Here is a 14,209-nt window from a genome sequence, read left to right as displayed (position 1 = left end):
AGGTATTCTGCGCTGCCTCTCAGACGGCTGGACGAAATGGATTCTCCCCAGCCCGACTCCTCCCCATTCCGAGATTTCTCTTCGGCTTCCACGCTGCGTTCTGTTCCCCTGCTGCACACTTGGGCCGCCTCCGACATACCGTCGGGCACTGAACCAGGACCAGACAGGAGTTTCCTGGCGCAGTTAGTTCTTCTTCGTCTTGCATTTGTGCCCTTTCGCACATTCTTGAGTTGTTTTCGGAATTGCCGTGCGCGATCCGGGCAAAGGCGTGCTGGAGTTGAGTCGGTCGCAACTCGCACGCCGCGCTCGAGTGTCATCGGCAATCGTCCTCTCGGTTTGGCCCTGCCCAAAGCCGATATTATCGCCTTCCGCCAGAACCCTGGTGTCGCTCGCGCGCGGTTGCTCGCATAAGTTTGTCTTTGCGAGGGTATCGAAAGCGAAGCCAACCTCTCCCCGGCGCGGGCCATGTCGGCAATCATGCCAAACCATCATCCTTCCCCTCCTATGCAGATGCAGATGCATCATGGTCCGCCGGGACCTGCGCGGGCCCCTGTCCCGCAGCAGTCTTTTTCCTCGTCGCGCCAGACCCTCCTTCAACAGACCGAAGCGGTCTGGATCCAACTAGGTAGGACGGTCCCTTTTTTAGCTGAAATACCGCGCTTGCGGCCACGATTGATCATGGCTAACGCGACGTCTCAGGTAACCTCGCCGAGCAGATGGGAAACCTGGATGATGCGATGGCCTCGTACGAGCGCGCCCTTCGAACTAACCCCAACTCGATTCCGGCCATGAGCGCGATGAGCTCGGTTCTGAGGACCCGCGAGGACTTCCCCAAGGCTGCCGAGTATCTGAATGCTATTCTGAAGCTGGATGAACGAAATGGAGAAGCATGGGGCTGTCTTGGTGCGTGCGCTTGTCACTAGTTTGTTGACCGCGCTCTAACAGGTCTCCAGGACATTGTTACTTGATGATGGACGACTTGCAGCAAGCCTACAACGCGTACCAAACTGCCTTGGTCCACCTTCCGAACCCTAAGGTTAGTTCTTCGTGCCGCCGTACGACGACTTGGGGACAGTGATGCTTAGGGACAAAAATGACAGGAACCCCGGCTATGGTACGGCATTGGCATCCTCTACGACCGCTATGGTTCGCTGGACCATGCCGAAGACGCGTTCGCGCAAGTCATGAAGATGCAGCCAGACTTTGACAAGGCCCACGAGATTTATTTCCGCCTTGGCATTATCTACAAACAGCAACAAAAGTACAACGAGTCGCTTGAGGTGAGTCGTTACCGGCTATCTCATCCACACGAACTCGGAGGGCTGACTTGTTATCTCTGTAGTGTTTCAAGTACATCGTAAACTCACCCCCGCCGCCGCTCACGGAGGAGGACATCTGGTTTCAGATTGGGCACGTTCACGAGCAGCAGAAAGACGTACGCGTTAACGCTTCCTCCCATCGCTGGTCATTCCAACTGACACCTTGCTAGTTCGAAAACGCCAAGATTGCTTACCACAAGGTCCTCGAACGTGATCCCAACCATGCCAAAGTCCTCCAGCAGCTTGGGTGGCTTCACCATACGCAGAGTCAGCATTATGACAGCCAGGAGCGTGCCATTGAGTATCTGGAGAAGTCGGTCGCAGCTGGTACGCTGTCTCGTTTTCTGTCCCTTTTTCTGCCCCATTCATAGCACACGGTTCTGACCGTTGGCAGATAACTCGGATGCGCAGAGCTGGTATCTGCTCGGCCGTTGCTACATGCAGATGCAAAAGTACCCCAAGGCATACGAAGCGTACCAACAAGCCGTTTATCGCGATGGCCGGAATCCCACGTTCTGGTGCTCGATCGGCGTGCTGTACTACCAAATCAACCAGTACCGCGATGCGCTTGATGCCTACTCGCGCGCGATCCGTCTCAACCCCTATATATCGGAGGTTTGGTACGATCTGGGCACCTTGGTAAGTTGCAATCCTCCTCACAACTTTTGTCCGAGGTGATGCTGACCTATGTCAGTACGAATCCTGCAACAACCAAATTGCGGATGCCCTCGATGCGTACCAGCGCGCTGCCGACCTCGACCCTACGAACCCCCACATCAAGACCCGACTCCAGCTGCTCCGTAGCGGGCAGACTGGTGGCGCCGCGCCGGGACCTACAGATGTTCATCCTCAGGCTTACCAGGCTCCGGGCGCTGTTGGCCCTCCGGGGCCACAGTGGGCTGGCTCGGGCTCTGGTGCGCCGCAGGCGCCGCCGCCGCAGCCGCAGCAGCCGATGCTCAATGGCAGCGCTCAAGGTCCCGCCGGGCCGAACTCGTGGTCGGGTAGGATTTCAGACATCAACCCTCCCCCTCAGCCACGGAACCCCTATGCATCCGAGCGCGAGCTCTTTCGCGGGCAAGCCGGTCCCGGACAACGGCCCCCGAGCCCCCAACCGGAGCAGCAAATGAGGCCGTACCAAGACGCAAACCGGATGCCCGAGCAGCTTCGACGAGGTCCTTCGCCACCGCCTCCGGGCCATTATGCAGCTCCCCCGCCGCCCCCGCCGCCGCAGCAAACCCAACAGCCACCCCAGGGGTCCCAACCTCCGCGTGTCAGGAACCCGAACTATGGAGGTCACACCCCGGTCGCGGTGCTGCAGCCTAGCTCTGGCCCTAGCCCGAGTGGAGCTGCATCGAATCCTTTGATGCCGTATCGCGCTGGTAGTCCTCGGAATGATGGCCGGCAGCCCATGCACGAGAATCGTATGCCCTCGCCCAAGTCGGCCTATCCGCAACACCCGCCATACCAGGCCCACCCTGACCAGGCTGGGCCTCACGGTCCCGAGCCTGGTGCGCCTGTTCCTCCGCAGCCCGGAATGGCTTCCGATGGTCCCCATCACCGCGAGCACGACCATCGCCCGCCTTCGGTTGGCCCAAAGAGAATGCGCGAGTGGGAGGATGAGCGAGAGGCGAAGAAGCCCTCGACCGAGGAAAGCCGAGCGCGTATGGAGGATATTCGCCATCGCCGCCCTTCGACGTCGCCCCGCGTTGAGCCGTACCGTCGTAACTCGTCGGAGGCTCGGCGTTTCGATGAGCGGCGTATGGAGGATGCAAGGCGCGCTGAGGAGCAACGCCGTGTTGATGAGATGCGTCGGGCCGATGAACAGCGCCATAACAACGAGGCCTACCATCCTTCGGAGGCCGCCCACCACCCGCCAACTCACTCAACCGCTGGCCACTTGCCGCCCATGCAGCAAGGTCCATCCGCAATGCAGGGCCTCATGCATGAGGGACCCGGGGCTCAGGCTGGACCCGCGAAGAAGGAATACCAGTCGGGTCCTGAGGAGAGACGATTGGAACACCCTCCGGCTGCTTCCTCCATCGTCGGCGAACCCGAAAGAGCCGCCCGCGCCATGGAAGTGGATGAGAACTACGACGACAGCGGTGAGGAGGACAAGAAAACGGGCATAGTCCCGGGCCCCTCTTCGAGCTCGGGTGCCACGGCAACCGCCGAGGTTAAAAATGGGCCGTCTGCAACCGCGAACATGAACGGTAACTAATGGATGGGTCGGCATTGGCAGCTTGATTTCCATCTAATGCTGCCCTTGATGGACGGTACGATTTTGCTTTGATGACTTTATCTATCCTATTCAAACTTGGCTGTTTCCCTGTTTCAAGGTTTATACCAGGCCACGCTCACGCATCACTGTCTTTTCGTGACAAGAATAACCGCCCGGTCGGCCCCGTCCTGATTTCAATTAGTCCTTCTCTTGTTGCTGGTATTGGTAAGCAGTACATAACGAATCAAACATTTTCAAGGAGGTTGCTGGGCCGGTCTAATGCCTTATTACCGGGTGTGATTGGTTCGGCCGTGTACACATGAGACGACGGATCACTGGTAAGCGCATGGAACGGGCAAAAAAGTCTCTCTGAGCTGATCGTCCGTCTCGTGGCCTCGCGGTAGATAGGGTAGTCTTCTCGATTCAAATGCTTATATTCAGGATATCTTCATCTCAGAACTCTCCGTCCCACCTGGGGAAAACCAGCTAGATAAGCATTGGCGTTGGGCATTTGGGGTGCTGTTTACAGCTCAATTTCTTCCCACGTGCCCGCCTATACGGTTATGTACTGATAATTTGCAGTACTAACTCCGTAGTTGATCTTTAACGTAGATCGTCCACTCGATTGTCACGTGATCAATCTGCATTTGGACTCAACCAGCCCCTCACAGCCGCTGCTGGAATTGATGTTAGGGCTCCGCTGCAATTGGCCCGAGCGCCGGAGCTCCATCTCACACAAAAATCCAACTCCAAATTCCCACGCTGTTTTTTTCTTCGTGGTCGGACCTTGGGGGAATTTTCCATTGAACATCACGCCAACAGCGGACATCAGCAACCATGTCTCACCGCAGTGAGTAGCCCCCAAACGCTTCGTCGACGTGCCTCCTCTTCAGTGCCGAGTTCTTTTTTCGAGCCGTCCAGCGCCCAGCTAGTGCCAGGCCGAGAGCTTGAGCAATGCAACTTTCAAGGCGGAAGAACCTCTGCTTTTCGCACCCGAGACTGACAGATTGCAGAGTACGAGGCCCCTCGCCATGGCTCTCTGGCGTACCTGCCGCGCAAGCGCGCTGCCCGCCACAGGGGCAAGGTCAAGTCGTAAGTGCAAGCCTCGATTTTCGCCATCATGACCAGCCGACTCGTGCGCTCTGCGAAAGAACACGGCGAAGCTGACGGGTTGGTGTGATGCCAGCTTCCCTAAGGACGACCCGAAGAAGCCCGTCCACCTGACGGCCGCCATGGGCTACAAGGCCGGCATGACCACGATCGTCCGCGACCTCGACCGTCCCGGTGCGAAGGCTCACAAGAAGGAGGTCGTTGAGGCTGTGACAATTATTGATACCCCACCTGTACGCGCAACCAAGCCCGCTTGGCTCTTATTGTGTCAATGGCTAACATCTTTTATAGATGGTGGTTGTGGGTCTGGTTGGCGTAAGTCATGGCTGTCCGGCTGAGGACCAAGAGGAGGTCAATCGTCTAACGAAAGGCAGTATATCGAGACCCCCCGTGGCCTGCGCTCTCTTACCACTGTCTGGGCCGAGCACTTGAGCGATGAGGTCAAGCGCCGCTTCTACAAGAACTGGTACAAGAGCAAGAAGAAGGCCTTCACCAAGTACGCCAAGAAGCACTCCGAGAACAACGGTGCTGCCATCACCCGCGAGCTCGAGCGCATCAAGAAGTACTGCACCGTCGTCCGCGTCCTGGCGCACACCCAGATCCGCAAGACGCCTCTCAAGCAGAAGAAGGCCCACCTTATGGAGATCCAGATCAACGGTGGCACGGTTGCCGAGAAGGTCGACTTCGGCCACGGTCTCTTCGAGAAGCCCGTCTCGATCGACACCATCTTCGAGAAGGACGAGATAATTGACGTCATTGCCGTCACCAAGGGCCACGGCTTCACCGGTGTCACTGCCCGTTGGGGTACCAAGAAGCTGCCGCGCAAGACTCACAAGGGTCTCCGCAAGGTCGCCTGTATCGGTGCCTGGCATCCTTCCCACGTCCAGTGGACTGTTGCCCGTGCTGGTCAGATGGGTTACCACCACCGCACGTCGGTCAACCACAAGATCTACCGCATCGGTAAGGGCGATGCCGACGACAACGCCGCCACCGACGTCGATGTCACCAAGAAGAAGATTACTCCGTATGTTTTGCCTCGACTCAGACGCTCTGGAGGAACAACTTTACTAACAATTGCACAGCATGGGCGGCTTCGTCCGGTATGGTGAGGTCAACAATGACTACGTCATGGTCAAGGGCTCTGTTCCTGGTGTCAAGAAGCGTGTCATGACTCTCCGCAAGTCCCTCTTCGTCCACACCTCTCGCAAGGCCCTCGAGAAGGTGGAGCTCAAATGGATCGACACCTCGTCCGAGTTCGGCCACGGTGCTTTCCAGACTCCGGCCGAGAAGAAGCAGTACCAGGGTACGCTCAAGAAGGATCTGGTCGCCGCCTAAGGCGTATTCAGTTTCTCTTTGCTTTTTCTCGGTTTACAATGGCATTGGTGTCACGGTCTCGTTGCTCTTTGGGTCGGTTTGCGGATATCTACCTAGCATTTTCAGCTTAGTGAAGGCTGTATGAGAGGAATGGGGAAAATGAACCAATTTGCCATTGACCTGTGCTCTGTGATGTGTCCCCCCAGTCATGTCGAATTCTGTACCCGCCGTGTGAAGTCCATTTCGACCGGGATTTCTCCAAGTGGGGTAGCCCAATCAGAGAGGGCTGAGTGAATGCCCCGCTGACGCGAGTAACTCGCCAAGTCCCTGGCAGCACAGAGGTTACATCATCGTCGCCCAACTTGCGCGGCGCACCTTGAAGGCCTCTCTCGCCATGGTCGGGCTTTTTCGCAACCGAATATCCTTGTTGTTCTTTCTGGGAACTCCTCAAAGACAAGTAAGAACCTCTCAGGCGCCATTTCTGTCGTCGAACAGACCCATTCGCAAACTCTGCAGCGCCTCAACGACGAAAGCCAGGCAGCATCCCCTCTCTCCGTCCCTGCTGCAAACAGCTCGTCACCTCCGCAAATCGAACACGACGCTACTATCTTGTCAGACACAGCCGTCGATCGCGTTACCGCTATCGGACAGACGATCATTCACGACGACAGGCGCCCTGAGAAAAGGAACAGACGAAATGTCGGACCAGGATTACATGGCCTTTCTCGACAAGGCGAACGAAGATCCATCCAAGGGAGTGACTTCGGCTGCCGCTGCCGGTGGCGCCGCGACGAACCGGGGAGCAAAGACCGAGTTCAGGGCGACGCAGGAGGGCGTGGAGGTACCGGCGCCGATTGCGAGGGTGTGCGGCAAGGGCGATGTGTCGTTCTACGCGTCGGACGCGGACGAGCCATTCGAGGCCGTCGCGCTGCGCTGGGACGAAGGCGGGAAAGGGTTGCCTGATGAGGGTAAGTTTTCTTCTTCTTCTTCGAGTCTCCTCCATATTTGGCATCGACCTTTTCTTCTCTCCCTGGCCCTTCTTCTTTCTTCTCCCTTTCCCTCCACTTATCCCTATTCCCTTTTTTATATTGCCCCTCACCTTCTGTGAAGTATAATGCAAAGGGTGGTTGGCTAACTGTACAATATCCGACGACAACAGAGGAGTTTGCGACGCTGATTGAGCATTGGGATCCAAAGAATGCTGAAGTCCAGATCATGGATCCGGTGGACTGGGACCGTAATGGGCAGTATGGGGAGATTGTGGACGCGGTGAGGGAGGCCGGGGAGGGGAATGATGTGAGGGTGTATCGGGTCGCGAGGGACGGAGTCAGGGCCGAGTACTGGGTGGTCACTACCCAGGGCAAGGGGGAGGAGGCCAAGTTGGTCGGGGCGAAGGCCCTGGCCGTGGAGAGCTGAATTCAGGTGGTCCACCTGTTATCTGTAATTATTAATCGGTCGACTGTTCGTTCCTGTCTGTGGGTTTCGAGCCTGTCATTCAAACAAGAGCCATGAGCTAGGGAAACTGAGACACCCTTTCCAACTTCCTTCGACTTTCGGGTCGAGCTTTGCTTCGATGGCTTGGGTTCTTTTCTGTGATTTCCACGCCAGCTGTAGAGATCAACCTATTGGAGGAGACGACGGGATCGTTACATCCGTGGGGATTCGATTTCGAGGGGCGGTTTGGTGCGAACAGTGGTGCAGTTGCTGCAGCCTGTGTTCGTTGAGCCTGAACCCCACCTTCCGCCAATTGTCTTAGCTTCACTCGGGCGGCAGGGATAGTTTACAGCCATCACACAACATCCAGGATTCAAAGTACGGATTATTTCCGTCACCTCCGGTGAAATCTGACGAACAACAGCGAGCCCTGTAACCACAGCAACGACGACACGCTTTTTTCAGAACAAGCGAGCCTTGCCAATCTTTTGATCAAACATGAATCCCAGCACGGCTTCGTCGTTCATGGATGACGACTTCACGCCTGAGATGAGAGACCGGCAGGCGCGGGGGAAAGACCCGTACCAGTCTGGCGATGGCTCTGATGGCGGCAGTCTCAGCGACCGTGAGTCTGGTTCAGGCACGAGGCTGCGGCTCGGCAGCGGCCGGTAAGAGACGCGTTTTCGAACGAACTGATCCGCGTGAAGGGCGCACAGCTAACGCCTTCCCCGCAACGACCCCAGTGTCGAGAAGGAGGACTTCGCCCGGGTCGAGAGCCGACAAAGGGCCATCGCCTTCCTCGAGAACCCAGAACTGCTGATGATGTATGCTCAATCTACAGGAGACGTGAGTGTCCCTCCCACCTTCCCCTCGTTGAGAATGGTGCCATGCCAACCCCCCACCAAGAGCATAGCAGCTGCCCGTCTTCATTTCACCAAGATGCTCTGTGGCTACGACCAGGAAGAAGAGACAAAGCGCAGTACCACACGTCCGGTCTTTACGCACTCCCGTCGAGACCAACATCAATCCTCGGACAATCGCAGAGGAGCTATCAACATCCCTTACCAGCACTAACTAGTCATCGTCCCTGCTCTTCAAGTTGCACATAATTGCACTGGACACACGATGTGTCTACCCAGCCTCGGAAGCATGTTGATCTCCATCCAAGGCCCCGATGTTGAGCTTCGGCATACACGCACTTCCCTCTCCTACACCTGGCGCGGCATGCGGATCATGCACTCAATGAACCCCACCATTGTCCACATAGGCGATGGGGTGAATGATGTTTTCCACGTCGGGGACGAACCAGAAAACGGACATGCTGTTGGGAACGGCGCTTGGATACAACCAACCTACAATCTTACTGTTGAGCGCCGCGACGTCGGCGGCATTGCTGGCCTCCTGCGCGCAGTGCGGAACGTCTTTCGAGCTGCGATGCAAAGAGTCCGCCAACTTGGAGCCGCAGCTGTGGAACGATGTCTTGATCTTCGACGAAACCTTGCTGCTCTCAGTCCGGGAGGATGGTGCATACTCCTCTTTCTCAACATCTTCCTCGTACCCCTCGCCCTGACCGGTGTCACCATTCTCTTTTGGCTGGCGATTGTTTGGCTGGTGCTCTATGGTGTCTATGAAGTGACCGACCGGGTGGCTTACCTCACGGCGCGACTGCTGGACGGACCCGTGGAGACCGCTATCGCGATCATCTGGAACATGGCTCGGAGTGGGCAGGCTTACTTGATCAGGGAGGTCGCCTCGGCTGAGCCGCAGCCGGCCCCCAGCTCACCAGCTCAGCAGCCGCCGGATCGGCGACCACAGGATCAGCAACCACACCAGCAGCTTTCGGGTCAACAATCGCCTGGTATGCAGCCAGAGCAACAAGGGTCTGGCCAACATATCTTGGGTCAACATATTCCGAGTCAACAACAAGCCCCCGGTCAGCAGCCCTTAGACCAACAAGCTTTGGATCAACATGCCCCGGATCAACAGGCTTCGGGCCAACAAACTCCAGGTCAACGACTACTAGACCGACAAGCTGCAGATCAACAGGCTCCCAACCAACAGGCTCCCAACCAGCAGGCTCTCAACCAGCAGGCACCAGTTCAGCAATCCGTACGTCAACAAGCCGTGGAAGAAGGTCCTACCGAACAGCAGGCTCCAGTTCAGCAACCGGATGGTCAACGAGCCCAGGGCTAGCAACCACCAATTCATAAGACGGCGGATAAAACAAGGCCTCGGCAGGCTTTAAGGGTACCATTTCGGTCTCTACTTCCTGCCCCGGGCTTCCTGCGTGCGCCACCTCCAGGACGGAGGCGATCGATGGGCATGTAGACGAGAGGCATATACCCGTTCACATGAGCAACAGTTTCTTGACGAGATTGCGGAGAAGGAGAAGTGGCGTCAGAACCATCACCAGCGTACAGCGATCGTGTCTGTTCGTGTCCCGACGAGACAGTCCGTTTCGGCCTGGACAAAACAGGGGTTGGGGCTGAAGCAAGGCACAACAAAAGTATAGATAGCGAATACTGGTTCAACAAGCAATGCAGTGCAATGCTCATTTCTGCCGACCTCTACTGTGACAACAACAGATAATCCTGTGCTTTTCTGATGTCCCGATTCCGGGCACGGACGCGCCAGAGTAGAGTAGTCCACGGACACCGCATACAGCAAGGCTGAGAACAAAACAGAAACTGGCGTGTGAATATACATCATACAAATCTGACTTTAAGATTCATCATCATGTACCACATACTCCCAATCCTGGAATACAGGTAGAACGCAAGGACAAACTATGAGACATGGGAAATTCAACAAGCAAAAGGCAAATATATATATATGCCTGCCGGACCAGAGCCGAGCATTTGTTTTCCCCCAAGAGAACACCGGCTATGCAAACATTCCTCCGTGCTTCCTCAACAAGAAATGACCAAACCGTTCTATAACCAGAAAGCCACCAAAGATATATCGCCAGATCAGGACAAAACAACGCTTGATGAGCCGGAAAGGCTACGCTAGGGTATCATCTCATCCCGCCACGCCTATTCGCTCAGGCATACCGGAAGCTCCTGGAGCGCATCGGCTCCCACCGCATATCCTGCTGCGGCTGCTGCTGGTGCTGGTGCGGATACGGTGGCGGCGGGGCCGAGCCCAGCCCGTCCATGGGTGGAGGCGACGGCACCGGGGCGTACGCGGGACCGGGCCGCATCGGCGGCGACTGCCCCCCTCTGACACCACCAGCGCCACTCCCTCGAAGCACACCGCGGGCGCCACGGTAGGGGTTGCCACCACCCCACGGACCGCGGGGCGGGGACATGGCGGCCAGCTTGTTGCTGCGGCTCCTGCGGCGCCTGGAGCAGCGGGCGCAGAAGCTCCAGACGCAGCTCAGGAGGGCGAGCAGGATCAGCCCGCCGCCGATGCTGATGACGGGGATGGCAATCTGCTTGTTGTCCTGGATCCACTCGAGGATTGTCTGGCTCAGCGAGGTGTCTACGCAGTCGCCGTTGCGACACTTGCCACCTCCTTGGCAGCTGGTGCCGTCGAGGAAGTACTGGTTGAGGAGGTAGCACTGGTTGGGGCCGAGCTGGGGCGAATGGCACGAGAGAACACAGCCCGAACGGGAGCAGGAGGTGACCGCGTCGGAACCCATGAAGGTTGCGCACTGCTGGTCGCGCGACGTGCAGCGGCCCGAGGCACATTGGAGACCGTCGCCGCAGGATTGGCCGTCGGGAGCGCTCACGTCGGCGGGGCAGCCGGCCGAGGTACCAGAGCAGACTTCCTCCGGGTCGCAGGCGCCCGTGCTGGCGCGGCAGACTGTGCCGTTGCTCATGAAGCCGCACTGCGGGGTGCAGCACTCTTCGTTGTTCGGGTCGCACACGCTGCCCTCCGTGTACTTGCACGTCTTGGGGTCGCAGCAGGGGTTGCCAACGCAGCCTTCCTCCCCACCACAGTCGCACTCCTCGCCGTGCTCGACGATGCCGTTGCCGCACTGGGCGCCGGTAAAGCTCGTGACCCCCCTGTTGCTGGACAGGCAGTTGAATCGGTTCGGAGCGCGGCCGAGGAAACTGCAGATATTGCCGATGCTGCAGGGCGAGAACTTGGTGATGCCGTTGCCCGTCGAAGGGTTCATGACGAACTGCGCGTCCGCATCGCACGTGTCCGTGCTCAGGGGGCAGCACTCCTGCTTCTCGACGCTCCCGTCGCTGCATGTCCTGCTGTCGCAATCGTGCACCGCGCCAAATGTGTGGCCCGTCTCGTGAGCGAACACTAGCCACTCGGTCGACGTGTGGACGACGACGTTGGCCGAGGCGCTCGTCTCGTTATCCTTGGTCGAGGAACCCTCCTGACAGACGGCACCAAGCCACGCCAAACCGACAGTCGGCCCCGTGCTGCAAGTGGACATGAGGGTCCAGTAAGCATTGGTATCCTTCCATTGACCCCGCCACTGCGAGAAGAGGCTGAGACGAGTGTCGACGGTCGCCGAGTCGGAACAAGGCCTGTTCCAGGGTGCCGCCTGGGGAGGCGTACTCGGACAGCCGGGGTCGCTGATGGTCAGATTCTGAATGGCCAGCGAGATGTTGAAAGTGCTCTCGTAGAGTTGCGACGCCGCGTTTACCACCTGAACGATGTTTTTCGTCACGGCGTCATCGGTCTTGAACAGAGAAGTATAGGTGCAGTCTGTCGCAATGCCCACCAGCGCCACCTTCCGTGTGGTCGGGCAGCCGGCGGTCGAGCCGATCGAGTTTTGCAAGTTCACGCCAGCGCCGTTGCCGCCCGGAGTGGTGTCAACCTGACGCCCGAACAGTGCCCTGGGGCTCATCTGCCAAACCGACGTGTCTTGGGTGGCCTCCTCAAGGCTCCGGTAGACGTTGTTATTCTCGCGGCTGTTGTGCCGCAGTGTGTCTGACCCGCAGGTCGCGGCGCCGGCCAGATCACGCCTGAGCTCGTCGCCGGCCGTAGCTTGGACGTCGGTATCCCGCCAAACAACCATGTACTCGTCATCGCCATCTTCGATCACCGGGTCGCCGCTGACCGTAGACAGGTGATAGTTCGTCTTGGTCTGAACGTGGTGGTGGTTCCCGTCGATGGTGAAGACGCCGTCGAATATGGGCTTGACGCCATCGCGGTGCACGTGGATCCGACACCAGCCCACATGCTTCCAATCCGCCCGTCCTTCCCGCTGGACAAAGCTATCGCCCTTGAACACACGGTGGTCTCGCCTATCGATGGGCTTGGATCGGCGGAGAGTACCGTCGGCGCCGAGGTACTGAATCGTCGCGTCCTCGCCGAAGAGATCGTGGTTCGGTTCTAGGGCGAGGCGGACCCTCTGCTGGGTGGTGGAGAGGGTGAAGGAGACATCGAAGGACGAATGCGCATGTACCCGGTGCGACGGCGTATGGATTACGGCGTGGTCAATCCGAGAGACGGACGAGAGAGGGTTGCGCTTCACCGAGTGGGCTGTAGGTTCTTGTAAGCTGATGAACGATGCAATGGCCAAGGGGACTAGCGAAAAAAAAAGAAAGGAAAAAGAGAAAAAACCATACCGATCGCATCTTGTACGAGCAGGCCAGCAGCTGTAACGACGGCCGCGAAGGCCTTGCTGAGAATCATAATCTACAAGTCGAACGCTGTTCCTAGCATCCCCTGCAAAAAAAGGACTTGGGGACCCGCGGCCAAAGAACGATCAGGATGCCGACGAGAGATGGAAGTTCGGATTTCACCTCGGAGCACGCTCTCGACAACGGGTTATCGCAGATACGGTCGAATGTTGGTTAGGCACCGTAGGTAGCTGGGAATGAAAGGTAGGGAGGTACGGAGGCAGATACGTAAAGATCGACTGGCCGGGGTCGGTGTCGCAGAAACGAAAGAACACGAAGCAAAGAATATGTAGGGCTTGTAAAGCTTGTTAAAAAAGAAGGTTGTGTCGCTCAAGAGAGGAGGGAATGGAAGGGCAACAAACAGTGGCAGTGCACATGTCTCCGTCAGTGGGTGCGGCGGCTTGGGTTGTTACTGGCGCCGAAGGAGGGCCAAGAAGGATCGATGTCCGATGAGCAGTGCAGGCCAAGGGGGGGCCCCAGCCCACCGTGCGAGCTGCGTTCGATGCAAGTGGTTGGTTACGGAGTAGTTACCTCGAATACGGAGCAATCCAAACACGCTGCAACCCGGAGTTTGCGGGAAGGATGAGGGGAGGATAAGGTGGCAAGTCAGCTGCGGGGCTTTACTTTTTCCTCGGCGTCTGCCGCGCGTCAAGGTTTGACACCAAAGTGGAAGTTTGCTGGATATTTATTATCCGGGCAGTCTCGACCGTTCTCTGTTCTCGAGTTTTCTTATACTATGTAGTATGACGAGCATGCGCAGCATGTCCTCGCATGTCCACAGCGAAGCAAGCGACGGGGAATCGCAGGCGGCATGCCGCCCAGCCGTCCCGAGTCTCCTTGTTGTCGGTTTCAGAAAGCTCTCCCAAAACAGCGCCCAGCCCTGCGCCGGGAGTTGGAGAGTCGCTTCATTCGCTAATAACAGTCGCACCTTTTGCCGGATCCTTGCCTCTATTTAGTGCAAGTCGACTCCAGCCCGCTGGGGAAGAAGGTTGCTTCCATCCGGAAGAAGGATGGCGCTAACCCGGCGCAAGCGTAGCGCGAAGACATGAGACGGGTTCATCAGTCTCTATCAAGCAGTTCTTCTGTACACTATGCTTGCTATTGTACTGTACAGACATACCGATCCCTACTTCTTGCTCCTAAAAATAATACATGACGAGTTGGTGCCAAATTTGAGCGCGGTATCTCTCCCGGCCTTCTGCTGGGAACGCATCGAGGTTCCG

At 57.5% G+C, this 14,209-nt stretch overlaps 6 protein-coding genes across 6 annotated transcripts; 5 read left to right on the top strand and 1 right to left on the bottom strand.

The window, feature by feature from the left end:
- Positions 1-504: 504 nt before the first annotated feature.
- On the top strand, positions 505-3,537 carry MYCTH_2071423 (uncharacterized protein; the record flags this gene model as incomplete). The annotated part of the gene is made up of 8 exons (XM_003666942.1): positions 505-625; positions 700-903; positions 954-1,036; positions 1,101-1,280; positions 1,343-1,435; positions 1,490-1,646; positions 1,714-1,958; positions 2,014-3,537. 8 exons carry the CDS (start codon positions 505-507, stop codon positions 3,535-3,537), a joined length of 2,607 nt encoding a protein of 868 aa, XP_003666990.1.
- Positions 3,538-4,248: 711 nt separating this feature from the next.
- On the top strand, positions 4,249-5,999 carry MYCTH_2312253 (uncharacterized protein). Its single transcript, XM_003666941.1, has 6 exons — positions 4,249-4,387; positions 4,551-4,629; positions 4,724-4,880; positions 4,939-4,962; positions 5,022-5,671; positions 5,730-5,999. The coding sequence occupies exons 1-6, from the start codon at positions 4,375-4,377 to the stop codon at positions 5,980-5,982; spliced, it is 1,176 nt and encodes a 391-aa protein (XP_003666989.1). The 5' UTR covers positions 4,249-4,374; the 3' UTR covers positions 5,983-5,999.
- A 264-nt stretch (positions 6,000-6,263) lies between these two features.
- MYCTH_2312251 (uncharacterized protein) lies at positions 6,264-7,426 on the top strand. Its single transcript, XM_003666940.1, has 2 exons — positions 6,264-6,929; positions 7,121-7,426. The coding sequence occupies exons 1-2, from the start codon at positions 6,659-6,661 to the stop codon at positions 7,375-7,377; spliced, it is 528 nt and encodes a 175-aa protein (XP_003666988.1). The 5' UTR covers positions 6,264-6,658; the 3' UTR covers positions 7,378-7,426.
- Positions 7,427-7,870: 444 nt separating this feature from the next.
- MYCTH_2312249 (uncharacterized protein) lies at positions 7,871-8,298 on the top strand. Its single transcript, XM_003666939.1, has one exon. It carries the CDS (start codon positions 7,894-7,896, stop codon positions 8,065-8,067), a length of 174 nt encoding a protein of 57 aa, XP_003666987.1. The 5' UTR covers positions 7,871-7,893; the 3' UTR covers positions 8,068-8,298.
- Position 8,299: 1 nt separating this feature from the next.
- Positions 8,300-9,593, top strand: MYCTH_2312248 (uncharacterized protein). Its single transcript, XM_003666938.1, has one exon. It carries the CDS (start codon positions 8,521-8,523, stop codon positions 9,586-9,588), a length of 1,068 nt encoding a protein of 355 aa, XP_003666986.1. The 5' UTR covers positions 8,300-8,520; the 3' UTR covers positions 9,589-9,593.
- An 829-nt stretch (positions 9,594-10,422) lies between these two features.
- Positions 10,423-13,197, bottom strand: MYCTH_2312247 (uncharacterized protein). Its single transcript, XM_003666937.1, has 2 exons — positions 12,933-13,197; positions 10,423-12,846 (listed from the first exon to the last, which is right to left on the bottom strand). Exons 1-2 carry the CDS (start codon positions 12,997-12,999, stop codon positions 10,439-10,441), a joined length of 2,475 nt encoding a protein of 824 aa, XP_003666985.1. The 5' UTR covers positions 13,000-13,197; the 3' UTR covers positions 10,423-10,438.
- Positions 13,198-14,209: the final 1,012 nt, after the last annotated feature.

This window comes from Thermothelomyces thermophilus, chromosome 7 (genome assembly GCF_000226095.1).
Source record: "Thermothelomyces thermophilus ATCC 42464 chromosome 7, complete sequence".
NCBI lineage: Eukaryota > Fungi > Ascomycota > Sordariomycetes > Sordariales > Chaetomiaceae > Thermothelomyces > Thermothelomyces thermophilus.
This window is presented reverse-complemented; position numbering and strand designations above follow the sequence as displayed.

Coding starts and splice junctions, on each gene's coding strand:
- MYCTH_2312253 (XM_003666941.1), top strand. Junction 4,881..4,938: donor CAATTATTGATACCCCACCT/GTACGCGCAACC, acceptor CATCTTTTATAG/ATGGTGGTTGTGGGTCTGGT. Junction 4,963..5,021: donor TGGTTGTGGGTCTGGTTGGC/GTAAGTCATGGC, acceptor AACGAAAGGCAG/TATATCGAGACCCCCCGTGG.
- MYCTH_2312251 (XM_003666940.1), top strand. CDS start 6,659: ATGTCGGACCAGGATTACATGGCCTTTCTCGACAAGGCGAACGAAGAT. Junction 6,930..7,120: donor GAAAGGGTTGCCTGATGAGG/GTAAGTTTTCTT, acceptor CGACGACAACAG/AGGAGTTTGCGACGCTGATT.
- MYCTH_2312249 (XM_003666939.1), top strand. CDS start 7,894: ATGAATCCCAGCACGGCTTCGTCGTTCATGGATGACGACTTCACGCCT.
- MYCTH_2312248 (XM_003666938.1), top strand. CDS start 8,521: ATGTGTCTACCCAGCCTCGGAAGCATGTTGATCTCCATCCAAGGCCCC.
- MYCTH_2312247 (XM_003666937.1), bottom strand. CDS start 12,999: ATGATTCTCAGCAAGGCCTTCGCGGCCGTCGTTACAGCTGCTGGCCTG. Junction 12,847..12,932: donor GCTCGTACAAGATGCGATCG/GTATGGTTTTTT, acceptor AAGAACCTACAG/CCCACTCGGTGAAGCGCAAC.